A 16226-nucleotide genomic window follows, 5' to 3' on the forward strand; every position below is an offset into this window, starting at 1 on the left:
AAAATTTAAAAATTCGGTCTATAATCCAGTTAACATCAAATGAATAAAATTCTCGCAAATTTTATTCCATGGGTGGTATATAATTAACATGTAAATTATTGTATGTTAATAAAGCTCATGCAAAGTCATAATGCATTAAGACATAAGCAATAAGTGAACTGGTATCAGTTATTATCTTACTGGTATCAGTTATTATCTTACGTTTCTTTATTGTGATTGGCTAATTCATTTATTGCTTACTGTTTTTTCTGTGTTTTCGACTTAAGAAATTAATGTCCTTTTGTTCAAATCTTACAACCGCTTAATTTGTACCAACGTGCGCGATTATAATAAATGTAAAAAACTGAAGAACAAATTTATCATTACAATGTAAATACTTTAGTTTACGTGCATTATAGATTTGTAATACTGACAATAAATTTTGGAACACAGTTTCTATAAACAGTTTAACAAATACTTTTTAAAAGCATTTGAAAAGTATTTGTCGAATTATCTACATACAATGAGAGAAAATAGTTTAGTATTTGTAATTGTAATTACATATTGCTATAATTATAATAATACTGCTACGATATTAATTACTGTTACGATAGCAATAATTATAATTATAGTAATATGTTACAAATAATTATAATTACAAATATCGAACATTTTTCTCTCAGTGTAGTACTTGCATTGTAATGACAGCAGTTTATGTTAATTTTTCAGTTTTTTACATTTATAATAAAGAAAAGAATATCTCTTATTAACATATATAGATATATATGCTAATTATATACTTATAATATAGGATAGTTTTTAAGCTTTGAGTAGTTTTTTTATACACATCGAAGATGATCTGATAATGGTCGAAATGTTTTTGACGAAATATGTAATTTATAATAATTAGTATCATAATTTTATAATACTACAACCCAGCTCGACTCGTAGCCTCGTATGGTTATTATCATGTTTTAATTATTTGAGCCTTCAATTTTCGATCTGTTTTTTTTTTATAAAAAAATATTTGAAACTCTCATAAAATTATGTGTCAATAGAATTTAGTTTTAATTTGATAAAAATATAAAATAAAAAATGCATGTAGGACTGATATTCTTAATTTATTTTCGTAAAATTATTTTTATTTGAAAAATTTTCTCAAATCCCTATGTACGAATTTTTTGTTATCTTTGTCATCTATATAGACGTGAGAAACAAGGTTATGCATTAAAGGAGATGATATGATCATAAAATTTAAATATTAAGCAATAATCTCATAATATATAATGATTTTTTGCATATACGATCACCAATTTATCTCTTGCTTAACATGGTTCCTCGATTTTTTTGGAAAATGACAAGGCGCGACAAGGCATACCCATGTTCATAAAATTTATAATTATTACAAACGAATTATTAAATATTAACTGTAGAGGAAATTTGATTACGTCAATTATTAATTCTGCAGAAAAGAAACACATAACTTTTTCTCCGATTGTACAAAAAATAAATAAAAATTAGGATTACGAAACTCATTCTAACTCATAAGTAGATTAGTAAGGTTAGAAAAAAATTTGAAAAAATTAGACATACATATTTCTTTGTAACTTTATCTACAGAATCGATTGGTGTAATCAGTTTCCTTCAGTCAGTATTTAATATTTATTTATAACATTTGTTACAAAAATTATTTTTGTAATATGCTTTTTATATCACATTTGGAAATCGGCGGCTTAAAAAAAAAATCTGTTTATAGATATTTGCATACACATATAAAGAATTTTACAACACAAAAGAATATTAATAGAAAAATCAAGCTCATCGAATTAATAAACAAATATCTGTAAAATGTCACATAGACGAAAATAACAAAAATAATTTAATATTCATTTATTAAATAAAAATTAGTCATAAACACAAAATTAGCAAATACTGCGGAATACATTTTCAACTTCTCTGAATTTTCATTAGCTGTAATAATTAACATTAGCTGTAAATATAAATTAAAACAAAGAATGGATTGTGAGTTAGACAAATATTTATCCGACTACAAACATAATTAAACAGAGCTATAAAATAATAACGTTATAGAAGCTAATAACAATTATACATCACTGAATAAATAATATATTGTCAAAAGTTATAGAAATTAAAATGTAATTACTGGTCATTGTTAATCATTTTTTGAAAATTAAATTAAACAAAAATTAAATGTTAATTTAAATAATTTTTATAGCTAATTCTTATTTGACAAATAAATAATATTATCTTCATTAGAATATCATAGAACAAGAGATTAGTTTAAAGAATTAGACAGCAATAAGAAGAAAAACGAGGAAAGATATATGAGATTATGATTCAAATACAATTAAGAAAAATATATATATTGCGGAAGTTGCGGGGAGAGAAAGAAAAAGAATACATGAAAAACAAGGATGACAGAGACAAATTCCAGGATGTACGATAAGAGAGGAAAATAGGATTAAAAGTAAAAAGATGTAAGGAGAAAGAATAAAACGTCTAGAACTTTGTATATAAGAAATAGATAGTAAGCAATAAGTAAAAAATAAAAAAAGAAGAAAGTAAGGATAAGTAATTAGATTTAAAAAGTTGTAGTAGATAAATTAAAGTAAAAAATATTTTGTATTGCGACAGGACGTGTATGTTAGATTTTTATCTAGTTGAATAATTATAAGAGACGACACATGCGTGTGTAAAATAACTTGTAATGAATCCGTTCTTGTAAACCGAAGTATAAATTATTCTGTTGTTGTCTTAATTATTTTGCTCGTTCAACCAATCGATATTGGCATTCATTTTATTGTAATAATAAATGCATTCACTAATTTATCTTTCATATTAAAAAATCATATTGTAATCTCTCAATTCATTAAAGTTCTTTATTAAATGATTATATAACAGTCTAATTATTCCACTAATCTTTGTATTTTTTTAATACACTGCACGCAATCTGTCGTTGACTTTGCGAACTTCTTTACGAGTTTATTAATAGAATGTAAATCGTGAATAAAAATATAAAAATAAAAATAAAAAGTGGCTTTTTAGTTGCATAAAATCGGTCAATTCTTGGCCGTGATCAACTTTAAAATAAAGACCGTAAAAGTCTGTATTTACAGCATAAATGCCAATATTATAGACATATAAAAGACACATAAAAGACATATAAAAGACATATAAAATATAAAGACATATAAAGACATATTAAAGGCATATTAAATAATTTTGATATAAACAAAAAAATGAGAAAATTTATAAAAAGCAAAATTTAAGAAATAAATAAAAATCTTTAAGAGCCAAAGCTGGATGTTGCAATTATAATTTATATACAATAAATTATAATTGCAACAATATTCAGCTTTGGCTCTCAAAGGTTTTTTATTTTTATTTAATTTACTTCATTAGAGCCTGTATAATTTCTATTGTAAAATTTATTTTCGCGTTAAATTAATTACATCAAAAAATTACTATTGATACATTAAGCGTGATATTTGACATTGTGACTATTTTTATTGGGACGAACAAAGAATTGGATACAACGTGAATAAGTCCGTTTCGCCAAATACTTATATTCTACAAAAATATTATAATGATAAGACGGTATATGACAAAAATATCAGAGCATAATCTAAATGTATACCTTATGCAAAAATTTATAATATAAACGAATACAAAATATTACAAATTCCACCTGAAAAGCTCGATCCGAGAAACTCGTGAACAAATTACAAACTCTCGAGAACTTCAATTATAATCTTAAAATTAAAATCGACGATGCACGATATATATCCGCATGATTCTGGCGCCAAACGATGTTATTAAAAAAAATAATAAAAAACAAATAAGTAATCACAAGAAAACTTGTTGAAGCAAACTCTCGTAATGTATGTATTGTAATTTTAAATAAAGCCACCAACGTATGGCGCTAATAAAAGCTGGCAAGACGTCGCGTCGCGTTGCGCGTTTCGCTCACCGATGAGCCCATTTCCTCAAACATCAACCGACGACGATGTAGGAAGGGTGTTTTCTTGGTTTCGCCGGCTCGAGCGAGAGAAACACGAGTAATGGCGGGTACTCACTTGCTAGATTTACGGCAGCTATCGGCGAGGCCTTGATACGTGTTGGTCGACGTCATCTTGAAGGCGAGATCGAGCTCCTGCACAAAGGACTGACAACGAAGATTCGTTGAGAATTTGCGGCACTACCGACCGAACTCTGCCGGATGAGCCAGAGCCAGGACTCTCCCTTCCAACCAGCCGTTCGGAAATCAAATGCTGTCGCGACGCGCGATTGGACGCCCGCGCTGCGATCGCGAGTGACGTCATATCGCTAGTCAGTGCAGCAGCTAAATCGCCGAATATCTGGGTATCAATCATGAAACTTTTTTCCTAGGATAAAAAGTGAAAAGTGAAAATTTTAATCATTGAAATTAATGGAGAAATTTTTCATTTTTCATCTTAGGAAAAAAGTTTTATGATTGACTCTGGACAAAGATAATAAGAGCTGTTATTCGCGTTGTTTGAAATCTCTAAAAAGTCTTGCACTTAAAACAAGATAATAATATATTTGGATAATTGAAAGGAGGAAAAGCTAAGATGTTGAGTACAAAAAGTGTAAGCAATGCAAATTGATCGCTATTTATTAGCACTGTCTTATAAAACTAGACAAAACGATAACATTTTAATTATTTCTCTTGTAATAAATACAGAGGAAATTTGCATAAGGAAAGATTCAGGGCTCCTATTCGTGAAAAGTATCGCATACGAAAAACTAGGAAAATGCTATAATATGTGTAATGCATACTATAGTTTTAGAGCATATGAAGGGAACATTGTGATTCGGGGATCGATTCTGTATCTTGAAACAAGGTGAAAATTACAAAAGTGAGCGAATTTACTAGAATATTAATACTTTAATTGGTCAACATCTTCGCTCTCTTTTGTAATTTTCACCTTGTTTGAAGATCAGAATCGATCTCCAGAATTGTGAGTTACATGACATTTTCCCAAAAAACTAGACTGGAAAATGTTGATACTAACAAAAATCCCTAGGCAACACGATTTTAATTTGTACGAATTAGGCTTTGAAGTTTAATGGATCAATTAGAAGAAAAAATTTTACAAACTGACCAATTAAAAAACGCTGCGAAGCGTTTGCAGCATAGCGTTGACCGTACTCTTAGTAACACTGGCCTAGTTTCCACCGAGGGTTTAAACCGGCTCAGAATGTAAGAACCAATCAACTACAGTCGAGCATTTCCCCTATCGTTCGACTGTAACAGGGGATCGATTCTGTATCTTCAAACAAGGTGAAAATTACAAAAACGAGTAAATTTACTAGGTGTTGACCAATGAAATAATCAGTATTCTAGTAAATTCGCTCACTTTTATAATTTTCACCTCATTTCAAGATAGAGTCGATCCCCAGGGGAATACTCGATTGTAATTGGTTGGTTCTTAGGAGCTCTACACAATAAAAGAATTCTCTCTTTACAAAGCCAAATATTGTATATCCTAGATATTATATCCTATCTGATTAGATGGCTCGTTATTCCCTGTTGCCTGTGCCTATTGTGTTTAAGCCTTCACACGCATCTTGGACACATTTGGGCCACAGGAAGTATAGACAATGCTCTCTCCATATTTATATGCTCTAAGACTCTAATGCCCGTTTTCATCAACGTAGATTAACTTTAATTTTGGTTCAACTTACTCTTTGTCTTTTTCTAAAAGTTCTAAAGATTAGAAAAAGATGATGAAGCCGGATCAGATTACGTATTGAAGAATGAGATTGAAGTTTGACCAATCAGAATAAAAGGAGCCAAAATTTCTTTGTTCTCATTAGTGAAATTTCAATCTTTAATCTTTAATAAATAATTCTAACGAACATGGTTTATAAATCAAACATATAAAAAAAAGGAGCATGAAACCACAGCACTGTTGTTTGTGAAATTTAATTCATTACATTAATAAAAAATCTTTAGACATTTCGGCTACAATCTGGCCATCTTCAGTAAATCACAAATATTAATAAAACGCAGAATTTACATATATCTGACATTGAATTCAGCCGTTATTAGTACAGACGTCCATTTTTCAGACGTCTAGAAGCTATAGACTTAGAGTCGACTCTGTGCTGTTAGGAATGGCTCTCTGATTGGTTCATGCACTAACTTAAGCCCATCTCAAATCTTGGGCAACGTTTATGGATTCCACTTTATATGAGATAGTATGTATACAAGGAATAATAAAATCGGAATTTATCTTTCAATTTAGAATTATTCTTTTTAATATGAAGGGAGAAAGATAAACTTTAATTTAGTTCAGCTAAAAAATCTATAATATTTTTTCCAGATCACGCATCAAAAAGTGACTAGCATTAATTAGTATACTTGTATTAATATTTAAAATGTCGTTTACATATAAATATCATGCATGGCTAAATAAATGTATGACAATCATTAATAAACAAAAACTAGAAAATAAGCGAAAAAAAATACTTGCATTGTTAGCAGTTCATGAATTACAAAAAGAAATGGAAAAAGATTATCATGAAAAACGCTTTTGTGTTGAACCAATATTTAAAAAACGCCATACTCATGGATTTTATCATTCAATTTTTCCTGTCATATCATTAGACGAAAGTCAATTCAGAAACTATTTTTGCATGACGGCAACACAATTTGAAGAATTATTACTTTTAGTTGCTCCTCAAATCACCAAACAAACGATAATTCAAGAGCCAATTTCTGCCAAAGAACGGTTATTAATGACAATAAGGTTAATCTCAAAAATTATTTAATTACATTATTTGTTTTGTTTTTAAATATATTAATAAATTAATTACAATTTTTATTGTACAGATTTTTGGCATCTGGTGATTCTATGACTTCTATGTCTTATCAATATCCCAATGGCTTGACAACTGTGAGTGATATTATTGAAGAAACATGTAATGCTATATGGAATAATCTTCAACAGCAAGTACTTCCATCTTCTTTAGCAAAAGAAGATTGGTTGAACATTGCACACGATTTTGAAGAATTATGGAATTTTAAACATTGTGTTGGAGCAATTGATGGAAAACATATTTTGATACAGGTATAATATTATTGCATTGTTAATACGAGTTAAATATTATAAATATAAAAATTAAATAGCTATTTTTTTAGTGTCCTAATAATTCGAGTTCATCACATTTCAATTACAAAAATAATCACAGCATTGTTTTGCTTGGAATATGTAATGCAAAGTACATTTTTACATTTGTGGACATTGGAGCTTATGGTCAACGTAGTGATGGTAGCATCTTTAAAGGTTCCTTGATTGGACAATCTTTTCATAATAAACAAATGAATTTACCAGAACCAGAACCTATTACGTCGGATGGACAACCTTTACCCTATATACTTGTGGGAGATGAAGCGTTTCAATTATCAGATTACTTACTTCGACCTTATCCGGGAAGAGAAAATTTAACTCAAGATCGAATGATTTTTAATTATCGTCTTAGCCATGCTAGAAGGACAATTGAAAACACTTTTGGCGTTTTAGTGAATAGATGGAAAATTTTGAGGCAACCAATCATTTGTAATGTTAAACAAACAATGAAAATAATTCAAGCAATAATATGTCTCCATAATTGGCTTCGCTTGCAAGATGTTGAAGAGAATCAATATATATCTCCATCAATGATTGATCAAGATGATCCAAATGGTTTAATTCCTGGTTCTTGGAGAAAATACACTGAAAATAGTGCACTTCGTGATATAACTAAATGCGGTACTAATACCAGTAGTCGCCAAGCTAGACAGATTCGAGAAGAATTTTGTCAATATTTTAACAATGAGGGAGCTATACCGTGGCAATTTGATCATTGTTAATATTATAGACTTTAATTTATAAATTTTATGCATTTAATTATATTTAATTAATGTATTTAATGATATAAATACTTAATAAAAAAGAACATATAATATAAAGATAAAATAATAAATAAATATAATAAATAAAAATTACGCATTTTCTTCCAAAGCATTGTATATTATATCTAAAAACTTTTTCATTATTTTTCGCCGTTTGTGTAACCCCAATTCTCGCAGCTGGCATCCTAACATTGACAAAAAGGCATCAATTTCATCTGGAACTGGAATAGGCGGAAGATTAATAGGTATGTCGTTATTGTCGCACAATATCGCGTTTGCAATTTTCTCTATTGTACTGGCAGACTTCTCAAAATTACTCTTCTTTCTTTTATTGCGGGGCCCACTATCTAAAAAGAGTAAATATTATAAAAAATAAATCACATTACTGTGTCCTAATATTCACTAATAGTACAGGAAATAAGTTTTATGTTCTTTTATATTTATAGTTTTAATATAATGTTTGTACAATATTAGAGAATATACATTTTATATTCAACGAATCAATACATACTTGATTCGTTTTCAACATCTTCAAAATCATCTATCTCAATATTGCTGGTGCTGTAAATATTAAAATTATCAATTATTAAAGTGTCAAGGGTTAAGAGCTCATACATAAATATAATAAATGTTATTTGATCAATACATTCAGATCATTTTCAACGTTAATACATAAAAAATAAAAAAAGAACGTTTCTGAGACCTATATATTAAAATACTTAATTTTTGATCACATAAGTTTTGATTATACAGGTTTTATAGTGGGATATTATATCTAAATGTAATAAAAAATTAAGTATTTTAATATGTCTCAGAAACGTTCTTTTTTTTAGTATCTTATATTATGTATTAATATTGAAAGTGACTTGAATGTATTGGATAAAACATTTGTTATATTTATAAACTAAAACATTAGCATAGATCAACTTGCGCTGTTGCGCTCTTAACTCTTGACATTTTAATAATTGTTTTTATACAATTGAGCGATAATTACATAGATATTAATATTAAAATTATTACAAATTATATCAAATATACTATTTTTGACATTTATATAAAATATATAATTCTTACGTTTTCAACAAGCAAGAATCTCGTAAAAATTCCATTGAATCATAATGAAGCCATTTCTTTCCATTGTTTTTTCGAGCAGATCCACTGGCGCTTGTTTCTGATCTAATTATTCGTCGGTATGTATCGTGTAAGCTTTTAAATTTTGTTTTGGCTTCATTGGCTGTAATTTTTCCATTTAAAGCATTTGCTACTTCTTGCCATAAATTTTTTGTAATTTTTAAGTTGCGTAATGATAATGGAAGTTTATAATTCCAAAGAGGTTCTCGTAACTGAACTTCTAAAATAAGAGTTTCTTCATCATCATGACTAAGTTTTGTTTTTAAGCTTTCATCTAAATTTTTTCGTTTCTCACAAGAATTTTGTTCAGATAAGTGTATCGGCGTAATAAAATCTAAATACAAAACTTAAATGCATTAGAAACAATAAAAAAGGTTTTCACATTATTTTGATACTATTATTATCAAGTTTATTACCTGTATTTTTCTTGCGTAACTGCACTGTTATTATTTGTTTTTTATCTATGCTTGACACTCTGCTTTTTATTACGGTCACTCCATCATCTGCAAAGTATTAAATATGTATTAAATTAAATAATAAATAAAAATATATATTAAATAATAAATATGATAAAATGTCTAGTTTTTAATATATAATAGGATCTAATTTACCTAATAAAGGATAAAAATATAATGTATCAGGTTCAGTTATGTATTGTGTATAGCCTTTTAAACAAGCATGCTTCCCAATATCCGCTTGCTCGCAGATCATTTCACATAACCCGCACGTTTGTACGAGATTAAGGGATTCATTCTGAAAAATATATTAAATTTAATACTACAAATATTTATAAAATATTTCTAATTTGTTAGTGTTGTTATTGTTACCTCTAATTTTCATATTTTTTTAGCTAATTATAATCTTTCAGTCCTTGTAAAATTGAAAAGATACAATATATGTATATTTAAGATGGATTATTTGGTTTGTACGATGTTATTGAAGATCGCAAGATACAGAAGATGTAAAAATTAATATTTTACGTACATCAGAGTCCATTTTTTATTTCGAATCGGGATGATTAACAAAGATTCAGCGACAACGCTAATTGTTAGACAAATTCAACTTCTTTAAAAGTACAACATTCATGCAGCGAAGTTTCGCTGGCGAAGACTCTACTCCGCCGTAAACAAAGCCAGCGTCCAACGCTCTTAGCTAAAGCCCTCTTAGGGTAAAATCACACGGAATAGGACTGCGGAATACAGAATGCGTCATTGAAGCAACCAATCAGTGCTATTCCGCATTTTTTCATCACGCAAGTTTTGTGTGCTATGTTCACATGATGCGTCAAAGATGTATCCAACATGAATATAATTTAAAAACTACTAACTTTACGTTAATAATTTTCTTATTAAAATAAAACATAATTTTTCAAATTGTAAAGATAATTATTACTGTTGTAGTATTTAATGTTTTACAATTAATATTTACAATTTCATAATAATTTTTTGAACTGCTTTAACGCATTTACTATCATTTTTCCGCATCGTGAACATAGCATACAAAACTGGCGTGATGGAAAGTGCGGAAAAGGGCACACTGAAAATCACACGTAAAGCATCATTGTTTTTTTGATCTTGGTATTTATATGCATTCAGATTTTGTCATTTTGCTTCATTCGTCTCGACATTATGCAATTCCATCATATCAATCAGCGTCAAATTATTTTAACCTCTCAAAATACGACGGTTTATTACAAGAACAATGACGTACTTTTCGTCATTACGCAACATCAAATGCGGAATAGCGCTGATGGTTATTTCAATGACGCATTCTTTATTCCGCACTGTGTGATTTCACCGTTAGGGAATCTGAAGCTTGCATTTTGAAATCACGCTTCATATTGGCTATCGCAACAAACTTGCGATCAGCTTGCAATTAATGTAGAACTGGCTTAAGGCCTATTCCACACGCTTGCATAGCCGCATAAACATATGCATAAAGAAAATCGTATTTTACGTAACCTAAGCGAATCAACTAATCAGAATCTTTCCTTTCCTCCGGCGGGAAGTACAAACTCATACACAATGCATAAGAAAATAAATCAATCAAAATCCTTCGTTTCCTTCCTTTCCATAAAATAAAGAACTCTAATGGCCATTCTACAATAAACCATTAATCATAAATCAGAAGTTAGAAGTTGGAAATTGACTACTGTGATTGGTCAATTTCCAGCTTCTAACTTCTGATTTATGATCAATGGTTTATTGTAGAATGCGTGTAATTGAATTTCTTAAGGCCACAGCACAGACTTTTACATAATGCATAGTGCGTAAGCGAATCAACTAATCAGAATCTTTTCTTTCCTTCCATTCCATGAAAAGAAGAATTTCAATTGGTTGATTTCCTTATGCACTATGCATTATGTGTTATGTAAGAGTCTGTGCTGCAGCCATTATAGGCCTTCTATGATAAGCCATTAATCATAAATTAGAAGTCAGAAGCTAAAAATTGACGACTATGTCAATTTTTAGCTTCTGATTTATGATTAACGGCTTATTGTAGAAGGCCCATTATGTGTTATGCGTTATGCAAGTGTTAGTGCTTTTCATTCCATGGAAAAGAAGAACTTCGATTTGTTGATTTCTTTATGCACTATGCATTATGCAAGAGTCTGTGCTGCGGCCATTAACATCGGTTACACATTGCCAAACTTTAAGAACTGGAATTTTAATACGCGAAATTGCACAACAGTTGGTTACAACAGAATGGTGTAAGTTATAAATAAGATACTTTATGTTCAGATACAGCAACAAAATTATTCTAATTTTATGTATAATAAAGCCAAAAAAATTTCATTAAGATATAAGAAAAAGATAATAACATGCAAATAATACTTTTAATATATAAATAAATTATAAATTGTTCAAACAGTCGAGCTGCACTTTTTTTTCATTATTTTAAATGTTTCTTACATTTTCTTCTTAGGGCTGATTCTGTAATTCGAGTGAGATCACTCACTTTTCGCACTTACACTGTAACGACGAAATAAAAATACGAAATCATTTGATTTGCCGGTGTGGGAAAAAACATGAAAATGTGAAGTGAAACACAGACCGCGGTCTGATTCGCTCGGCCATGAAGTTCAATTTATTCCGAATTTTTTTCCAATTCTAGAATTGAAAACAGATGATGAATAAGTCGAACTTCGATTAAAAGTAAATAGTGAGTTATGGAACTGGGCCTAAACGATTTTCTGCCATTATTTACAAAGTCAATCCTGTTGAAAATGAATATCTCTAAGCATTCTTCGTGTAATTCTCATATATGTGGTTCAAAAGCTTCTTCATCCTCTTCATGCAACAAAATTGCTACCATGTATATTGCCATTTGATTTTATTTTTGTCTTTGGACTGTGCAAAATTATATATTGGGTCATCTAAAAACCGCGGATACTTTTTAGATGACCCAATATTTAACTTTAAAACTGTCAATTCAGTTGGTTCAGCTGTGGTTTCTTTCTCGCTCTATTTCTCAGTCTTTCTTTCTCGTATCTTACCATTCGATAAGAAATTTCTTGCCAAACTCCCGTGAGATTGCTTATAATTGTACCATGATGAAGGTTAGGGAATCACACGATATGAGATGACTCCGACTCCACCATGATAAAAGTTAGAGAATCGATACCCTTTTTGTTGCAGTAGATGACACATTTAAATGATATGGCGGGTTAACACCATATTGATTTTTAGTTCCTCCTTTTTGGCAGACTCATATCAGGTGGCACCACAAATCAATGGGGGCGACGGGGGTCAACTTCAACACTTGAGGCCCCCAGCTGTTACTTCATATTATTTTGACGGTTTTGTTGTACATACATTGTTGTACATCACCGAAAACGTCCAAAGGAGAAAAGAAGGGAATAGCGATGTTAAATCAGGCAGTGGTCGAAGCACTTTATTCGGCGACCTATATCGAGAACTATTTGGATTGCGTTGAAAATCTGCCAAATGACTTGCAGAGGCACGTCTCCCGACTACGAGAGCTGGATGCCACTTGTCAAAGTAAGCTCGATCGAATTTTAAAAGTTCTTTCGAAGCAATAATCGATCCGATAATACTCGTTGTTTTCTTGTGATTTCTGGTACATTTTGCACGGTGCTTTTTCCGATAGATATATACTGGATCATTTATATTATTTACAATTTGCAGAGATCTCTGATAGCTTTATACAATATTAGTATGATTTATAAATATAATGTATTTTAGACAACAAAAATTGTTCGAAGTAATTCGAAACTCCTTGGATTTTTGTGTTATTCAAATTTAGAAAAATAATAAATATCAGCAACAGTATTGAAATCTGTTAGAAGACTTTTCAATTGTGAAAAATAAAAAAAGTTGTATTGCATTTTATTTAGGATTTTGATCACATTTTTAACATTGTTTCTTGAGATAATTATTGTTACTGTATATCGTAGTTGATATAGTTGTTTATATGTCTTGATGATTTTATTTTACAGCATATCTACATGAAGTGGATCAGCAACAAGAGGTATTACGAAATGATACAGATCCTATAGTGAAAAGAAGAGCATTGATGAAAGTACAGCAAGCTCTAATTGCAGCACAGGAAATAGGAGATGAGAAATTACAGATTGTTCAACAAGTGCAAGATCTTATTGAGAATAAATCTAGGCAGTTAGAAGTAGATTATCGAAATTTAGGTATGATATTTTACAAATTTCTGACATTAATAAATTGATATAAAGATTAATTCTAGACATTAATGTCTTATCTACTTCTTATCTCATAGACTTTGGAAAGGAACAAGAAAGCTCAGAATCAGTCCGTGAATCAAATATAAATAACAGTTCGAATAATGCAAGCCATGCAAACAACTCGGAACGTCAGCCAAAACGTGCAAGAAGAACAAGGACTGAAACCTTGATAGAATCAGCTCATTCTATGGACATGATGGTTGGAATGACAGAAACAAGATCTTCGACATTATCCAATACAACCAATGGAAATCAGAAAAAGACAGCTGCGACGGCTACTGGTAAAAAGAAGAAACGAAAATCTCGGCAAGGCAATCAACAAAATCAGCATCGTGAGGATACTCCGCCGCCACCAGAGGATGATCTCGCTATAGATCCCGATGAGCCGACTTACTGCCTGTGCGATCAGATATCATACGGCGAGATGATCCTTTGTGATAATGATCTATGTCCCATCGAGTGGTTTCATTTTTCTTGCGTTTCTTTGACAACAAAACCTAAGGGTAAATGGTTTTGTCCCAAATGTCGAGGTGATAGACCTAATGTCATGAAACCCAAGGCGCAATTCCTTAAAGAACTAGAAAGATACAATAAAGAAAAAGAGGAAAAGTCATAGCAAGAAAATGGCGATGAAAGATGTAAAAATTTCACAAAATTTAATTGGACTTAATCGAGACTTGTAAGATAATTTTTAATTTCAATTGTAGATGTAAATTTGAATTTTAATCTATCAAAAAAAAATTGTTTCATTATATTTTCTGTTTTTTTCTCCATAAAATTATAATTCTTGTAGAATTATAATCAGAGGATATATTTTTTGCATTTAAATTATAAATAAATATATATTTATGATTGTATACACATACACACGCGCGCACGCGCGTGTGTGTATAGAGAGAGGGGGGACAGAGAGAGGGGGGGGGGCTCCTATGAGATACCAAATTCATTTTGGGTAAATGCTAGAAGTCTATAGGCAGAATTTAAAAAAATAATAAATCATTTTGAAGGGAATTTAATAAGCTTTAAGATAACACTTACATAAATTTGATTCAAATTTCATTTTTTTTTTTGAAAATTAAAGAAACGTAAAAAGTGAGCAAATCACAAAGTCAAAAAATTGTGCTAATATGAAATGCCCCGAGAAGTCGATAGTAAAACGCAAAGTATATTAAGGATACTATTCTGTAACTGTTTTACACGCCTACCAACAGTTATCGGTGTCATTGCGCAGATATTTTATATGGTGAAAAAGCTGCGCGACGACACCGACAACTGTCGGTAGGCGTGTACAACAGTTACAGAATAGTATTCCTGTATTGCAATTAAAAAACTTTATTTAATGTTTTTAAAATACAAACAAACAGCTAGCATGCGCGAAAAATGAGCATGCGATAGATTATAGAACCCAGAACTCGTTTTCAGATAGTTGGAATCAAGCATCGCAGATATAGGCACTCGACATTCATTCCTTATCTTTTTTATTATTGTACGATAACATTTATACTTTAGCAACGATTTTAATAATAATATAGGAACATGGATTATTTCATATTAGGAATACCCTGGGTATCTCATATTATGATTTTCATGCCTTATGATTTTACGATCATCAAATTTAATTTCTATAATTAAACAATTCAACATATCCTGTATTTTTCTATTAGTACGACTTTACTCTATCACTACATGAAGAATTATTGCCAAATATTTATTTATTAAATAATAAATAAGGTTTAAATGCTCATCTCAATAAAACTTGAAGACATCCAAATTCTAAAATCTTTGTTTTATAATGATTACAGGCTAATATAATAATGAATTTTCTATTAAATAGTTTTTAATTCAAGAGTAATAAATTCATGATGAAATCAATAGATAGCATTTATTAGTTTAGCAGAAACGCCGCTATCTCATATTAGGGGGCTTTCCTTTCCTCTCTCTCTCTCTCTCTCTCTCTCTCTCTCTATATATATATATATATATATATATAAATGAGTCAGAGTCTATGTTCAAATACATTTCCTTCGTTGATATCAATTATAAAATACTCATTTATTAGATTATTAGAATGCATATTAAAAAAACAAGTAAAATATCTTTGTGGAAGAAATAGTTAAAAAAACACACAAACTGTATATATACAATATCAAATTATAAAATATGTAATGAAAAATAAAAATATGTAAAAATAACTACAAAATAACGAGGGATTGAAACAAACATTTCACAAAAATATAGTAGAGATGAAATTATAATAGTAATATAATTTTATACATGCTCCAGTTTCTTTTGTTAAAATTTCGTTCCTGTAAAAATTGTATATATATATACATATTTTTTTTCTTATATTAAATATAAGTATTAACACAACGGAAAAACAATAAAGAATTTATAAACATTTTTTTCTTGCAAAATTTATTAATTCGATACTATTCAATATATGACATTCATTTACAG

General features: G+C 29.8%; 3 protein-coding genes and 1 long non-coding RNA gene across 8 annotated transcripts in view; 2 read left to right on the forward strand and 2 right to left on the reverse strand.

Annotated features, from left to right (window-relative positions):
• LOC147907325 (uncharacterized) overlaps positions 1 to 4280 on the reverse strand; it is a 42987-nt gene extending 38707 nt beyond the window's left edge. Inside the window, exon 1 of the long non-coding RNA XR_015547477.1 lies at positions 4077 to 4280. This is a non-coding gene — a long non-coding RNA (uncharacterized LOC147907325). The remainder of the gene's footprint in view (positions 1 to 4076) is intronic.
• A 1797-nt stretch (positions 4281 to 6077) lies between these two features.
• Positions 6078 to 8122, forward strand: LOC105147086 (uncharacterized). 3 transcript variants are annotated; one of them, XM_087413589.1, is made up of 4 exons: positions 6094 to 6365; positions 6701 to 6776; positions 6860 to 7097; positions 7169 to 8122. In XM_087413589.1, the coding sequence occupies exons 2-4, from the start codon at positions 6766 to 6768 to the stop codon at positions 7877 to 7879; spliced, it is 960 nt and encodes a 319-aa protein (XP_087269715.1). In that variant the 5' UTR covers positions 6094 to 6365; positions 6701 to 6765; the 3' UTR covers positions 7880 to 8122. The 3 variants fall into 3 exon arrangements, with proteins under 3 accessions (XP_011056151.2, XP_087269715.1, XP_087269714.1); XM_087413588.1 differs by having other exon boundaries at positions 6099 to 6225; XM_011057849.2 differs by having other exon boundaries at positions 6078 to 6776.
• LOC105147105 (uncharacterized) lies at positions 7890 to 10830 on the reverse strand. 3 transcript variants are annotated; one of them, XM_011057892.2, is made up of 7 exons: positions 10722 to 10830; positions 10037 to 10241; positions 9664 to 9805; positions 9469 to 9555; positions 8996 to 9386; positions 8433 to 8482; positions 7890 to 8268 (listed from the first exon to the last, which is right to left on the reverse strand). In XM_011057892.2, the coding sequence occupies exons 2-7, from the start codon at positions 10046 to 10048 to the stop codon at positions 8012 to 8014; spliced, it is 939 nt and encodes a 312-aa protein (XP_011056194.1). In that variant the 5' UTR covers positions 10049 to 10241; positions 10722 to 10830; the 3' UTR covers positions 7890 to 8011. The 3 variants fall into 3 exon arrangements, with proteins under 3 accessions (XP_011056194.1, XP_087269716.1, XP_087269717.1); XM_087413590.1 differs by adding an exon at positions 9880 to 9922 and having other exon boundaries at positions 10037 to 10785; XM_087413591.1 differs by having other exon boundaries at positions 8996 to 9272; positions 10037 to 10787.
• Positions 10831 to 12758: 1928 nt separating this feature from the next.
• LOC105147085 (inhibitor of growth protein 2) lies at positions 12759 to 16169 on the forward strand. The gene is made up of 3 exons (XM_011057847.2): positions 12759 to 13053; positions 13512 to 13715; positions 13805 to 16169. Exons 1-3 carry the CDS (start codon positions 12918 to 12920, stop codon positions 14383 to 14385), a joined length of 921 nt encoding a protein of 306 aa, XP_011056149.1. The 5' UTR covers positions 12759 to 12917; the 3' UTR covers positions 14386 to 16169.
• Positions 16170 to 16226: the final 57 nt, after the last annotated feature.

The sequence above is a fragment of the Acromyrmex echinatior genome, chromosome 14 (genome assembly GCF_024713525.1).
Source record: "Acromyrmex echinatior isolate Ae372 chromosome 14, ASM2471352v2, whole genome shotgun sequence".
Taxonomy (NCBI): Eukaryota; Metazoa; Arthropoda; class Insecta; order Hymenoptera; family Formicidae; genus Acromyrmex; species Acromyrmex echinatior.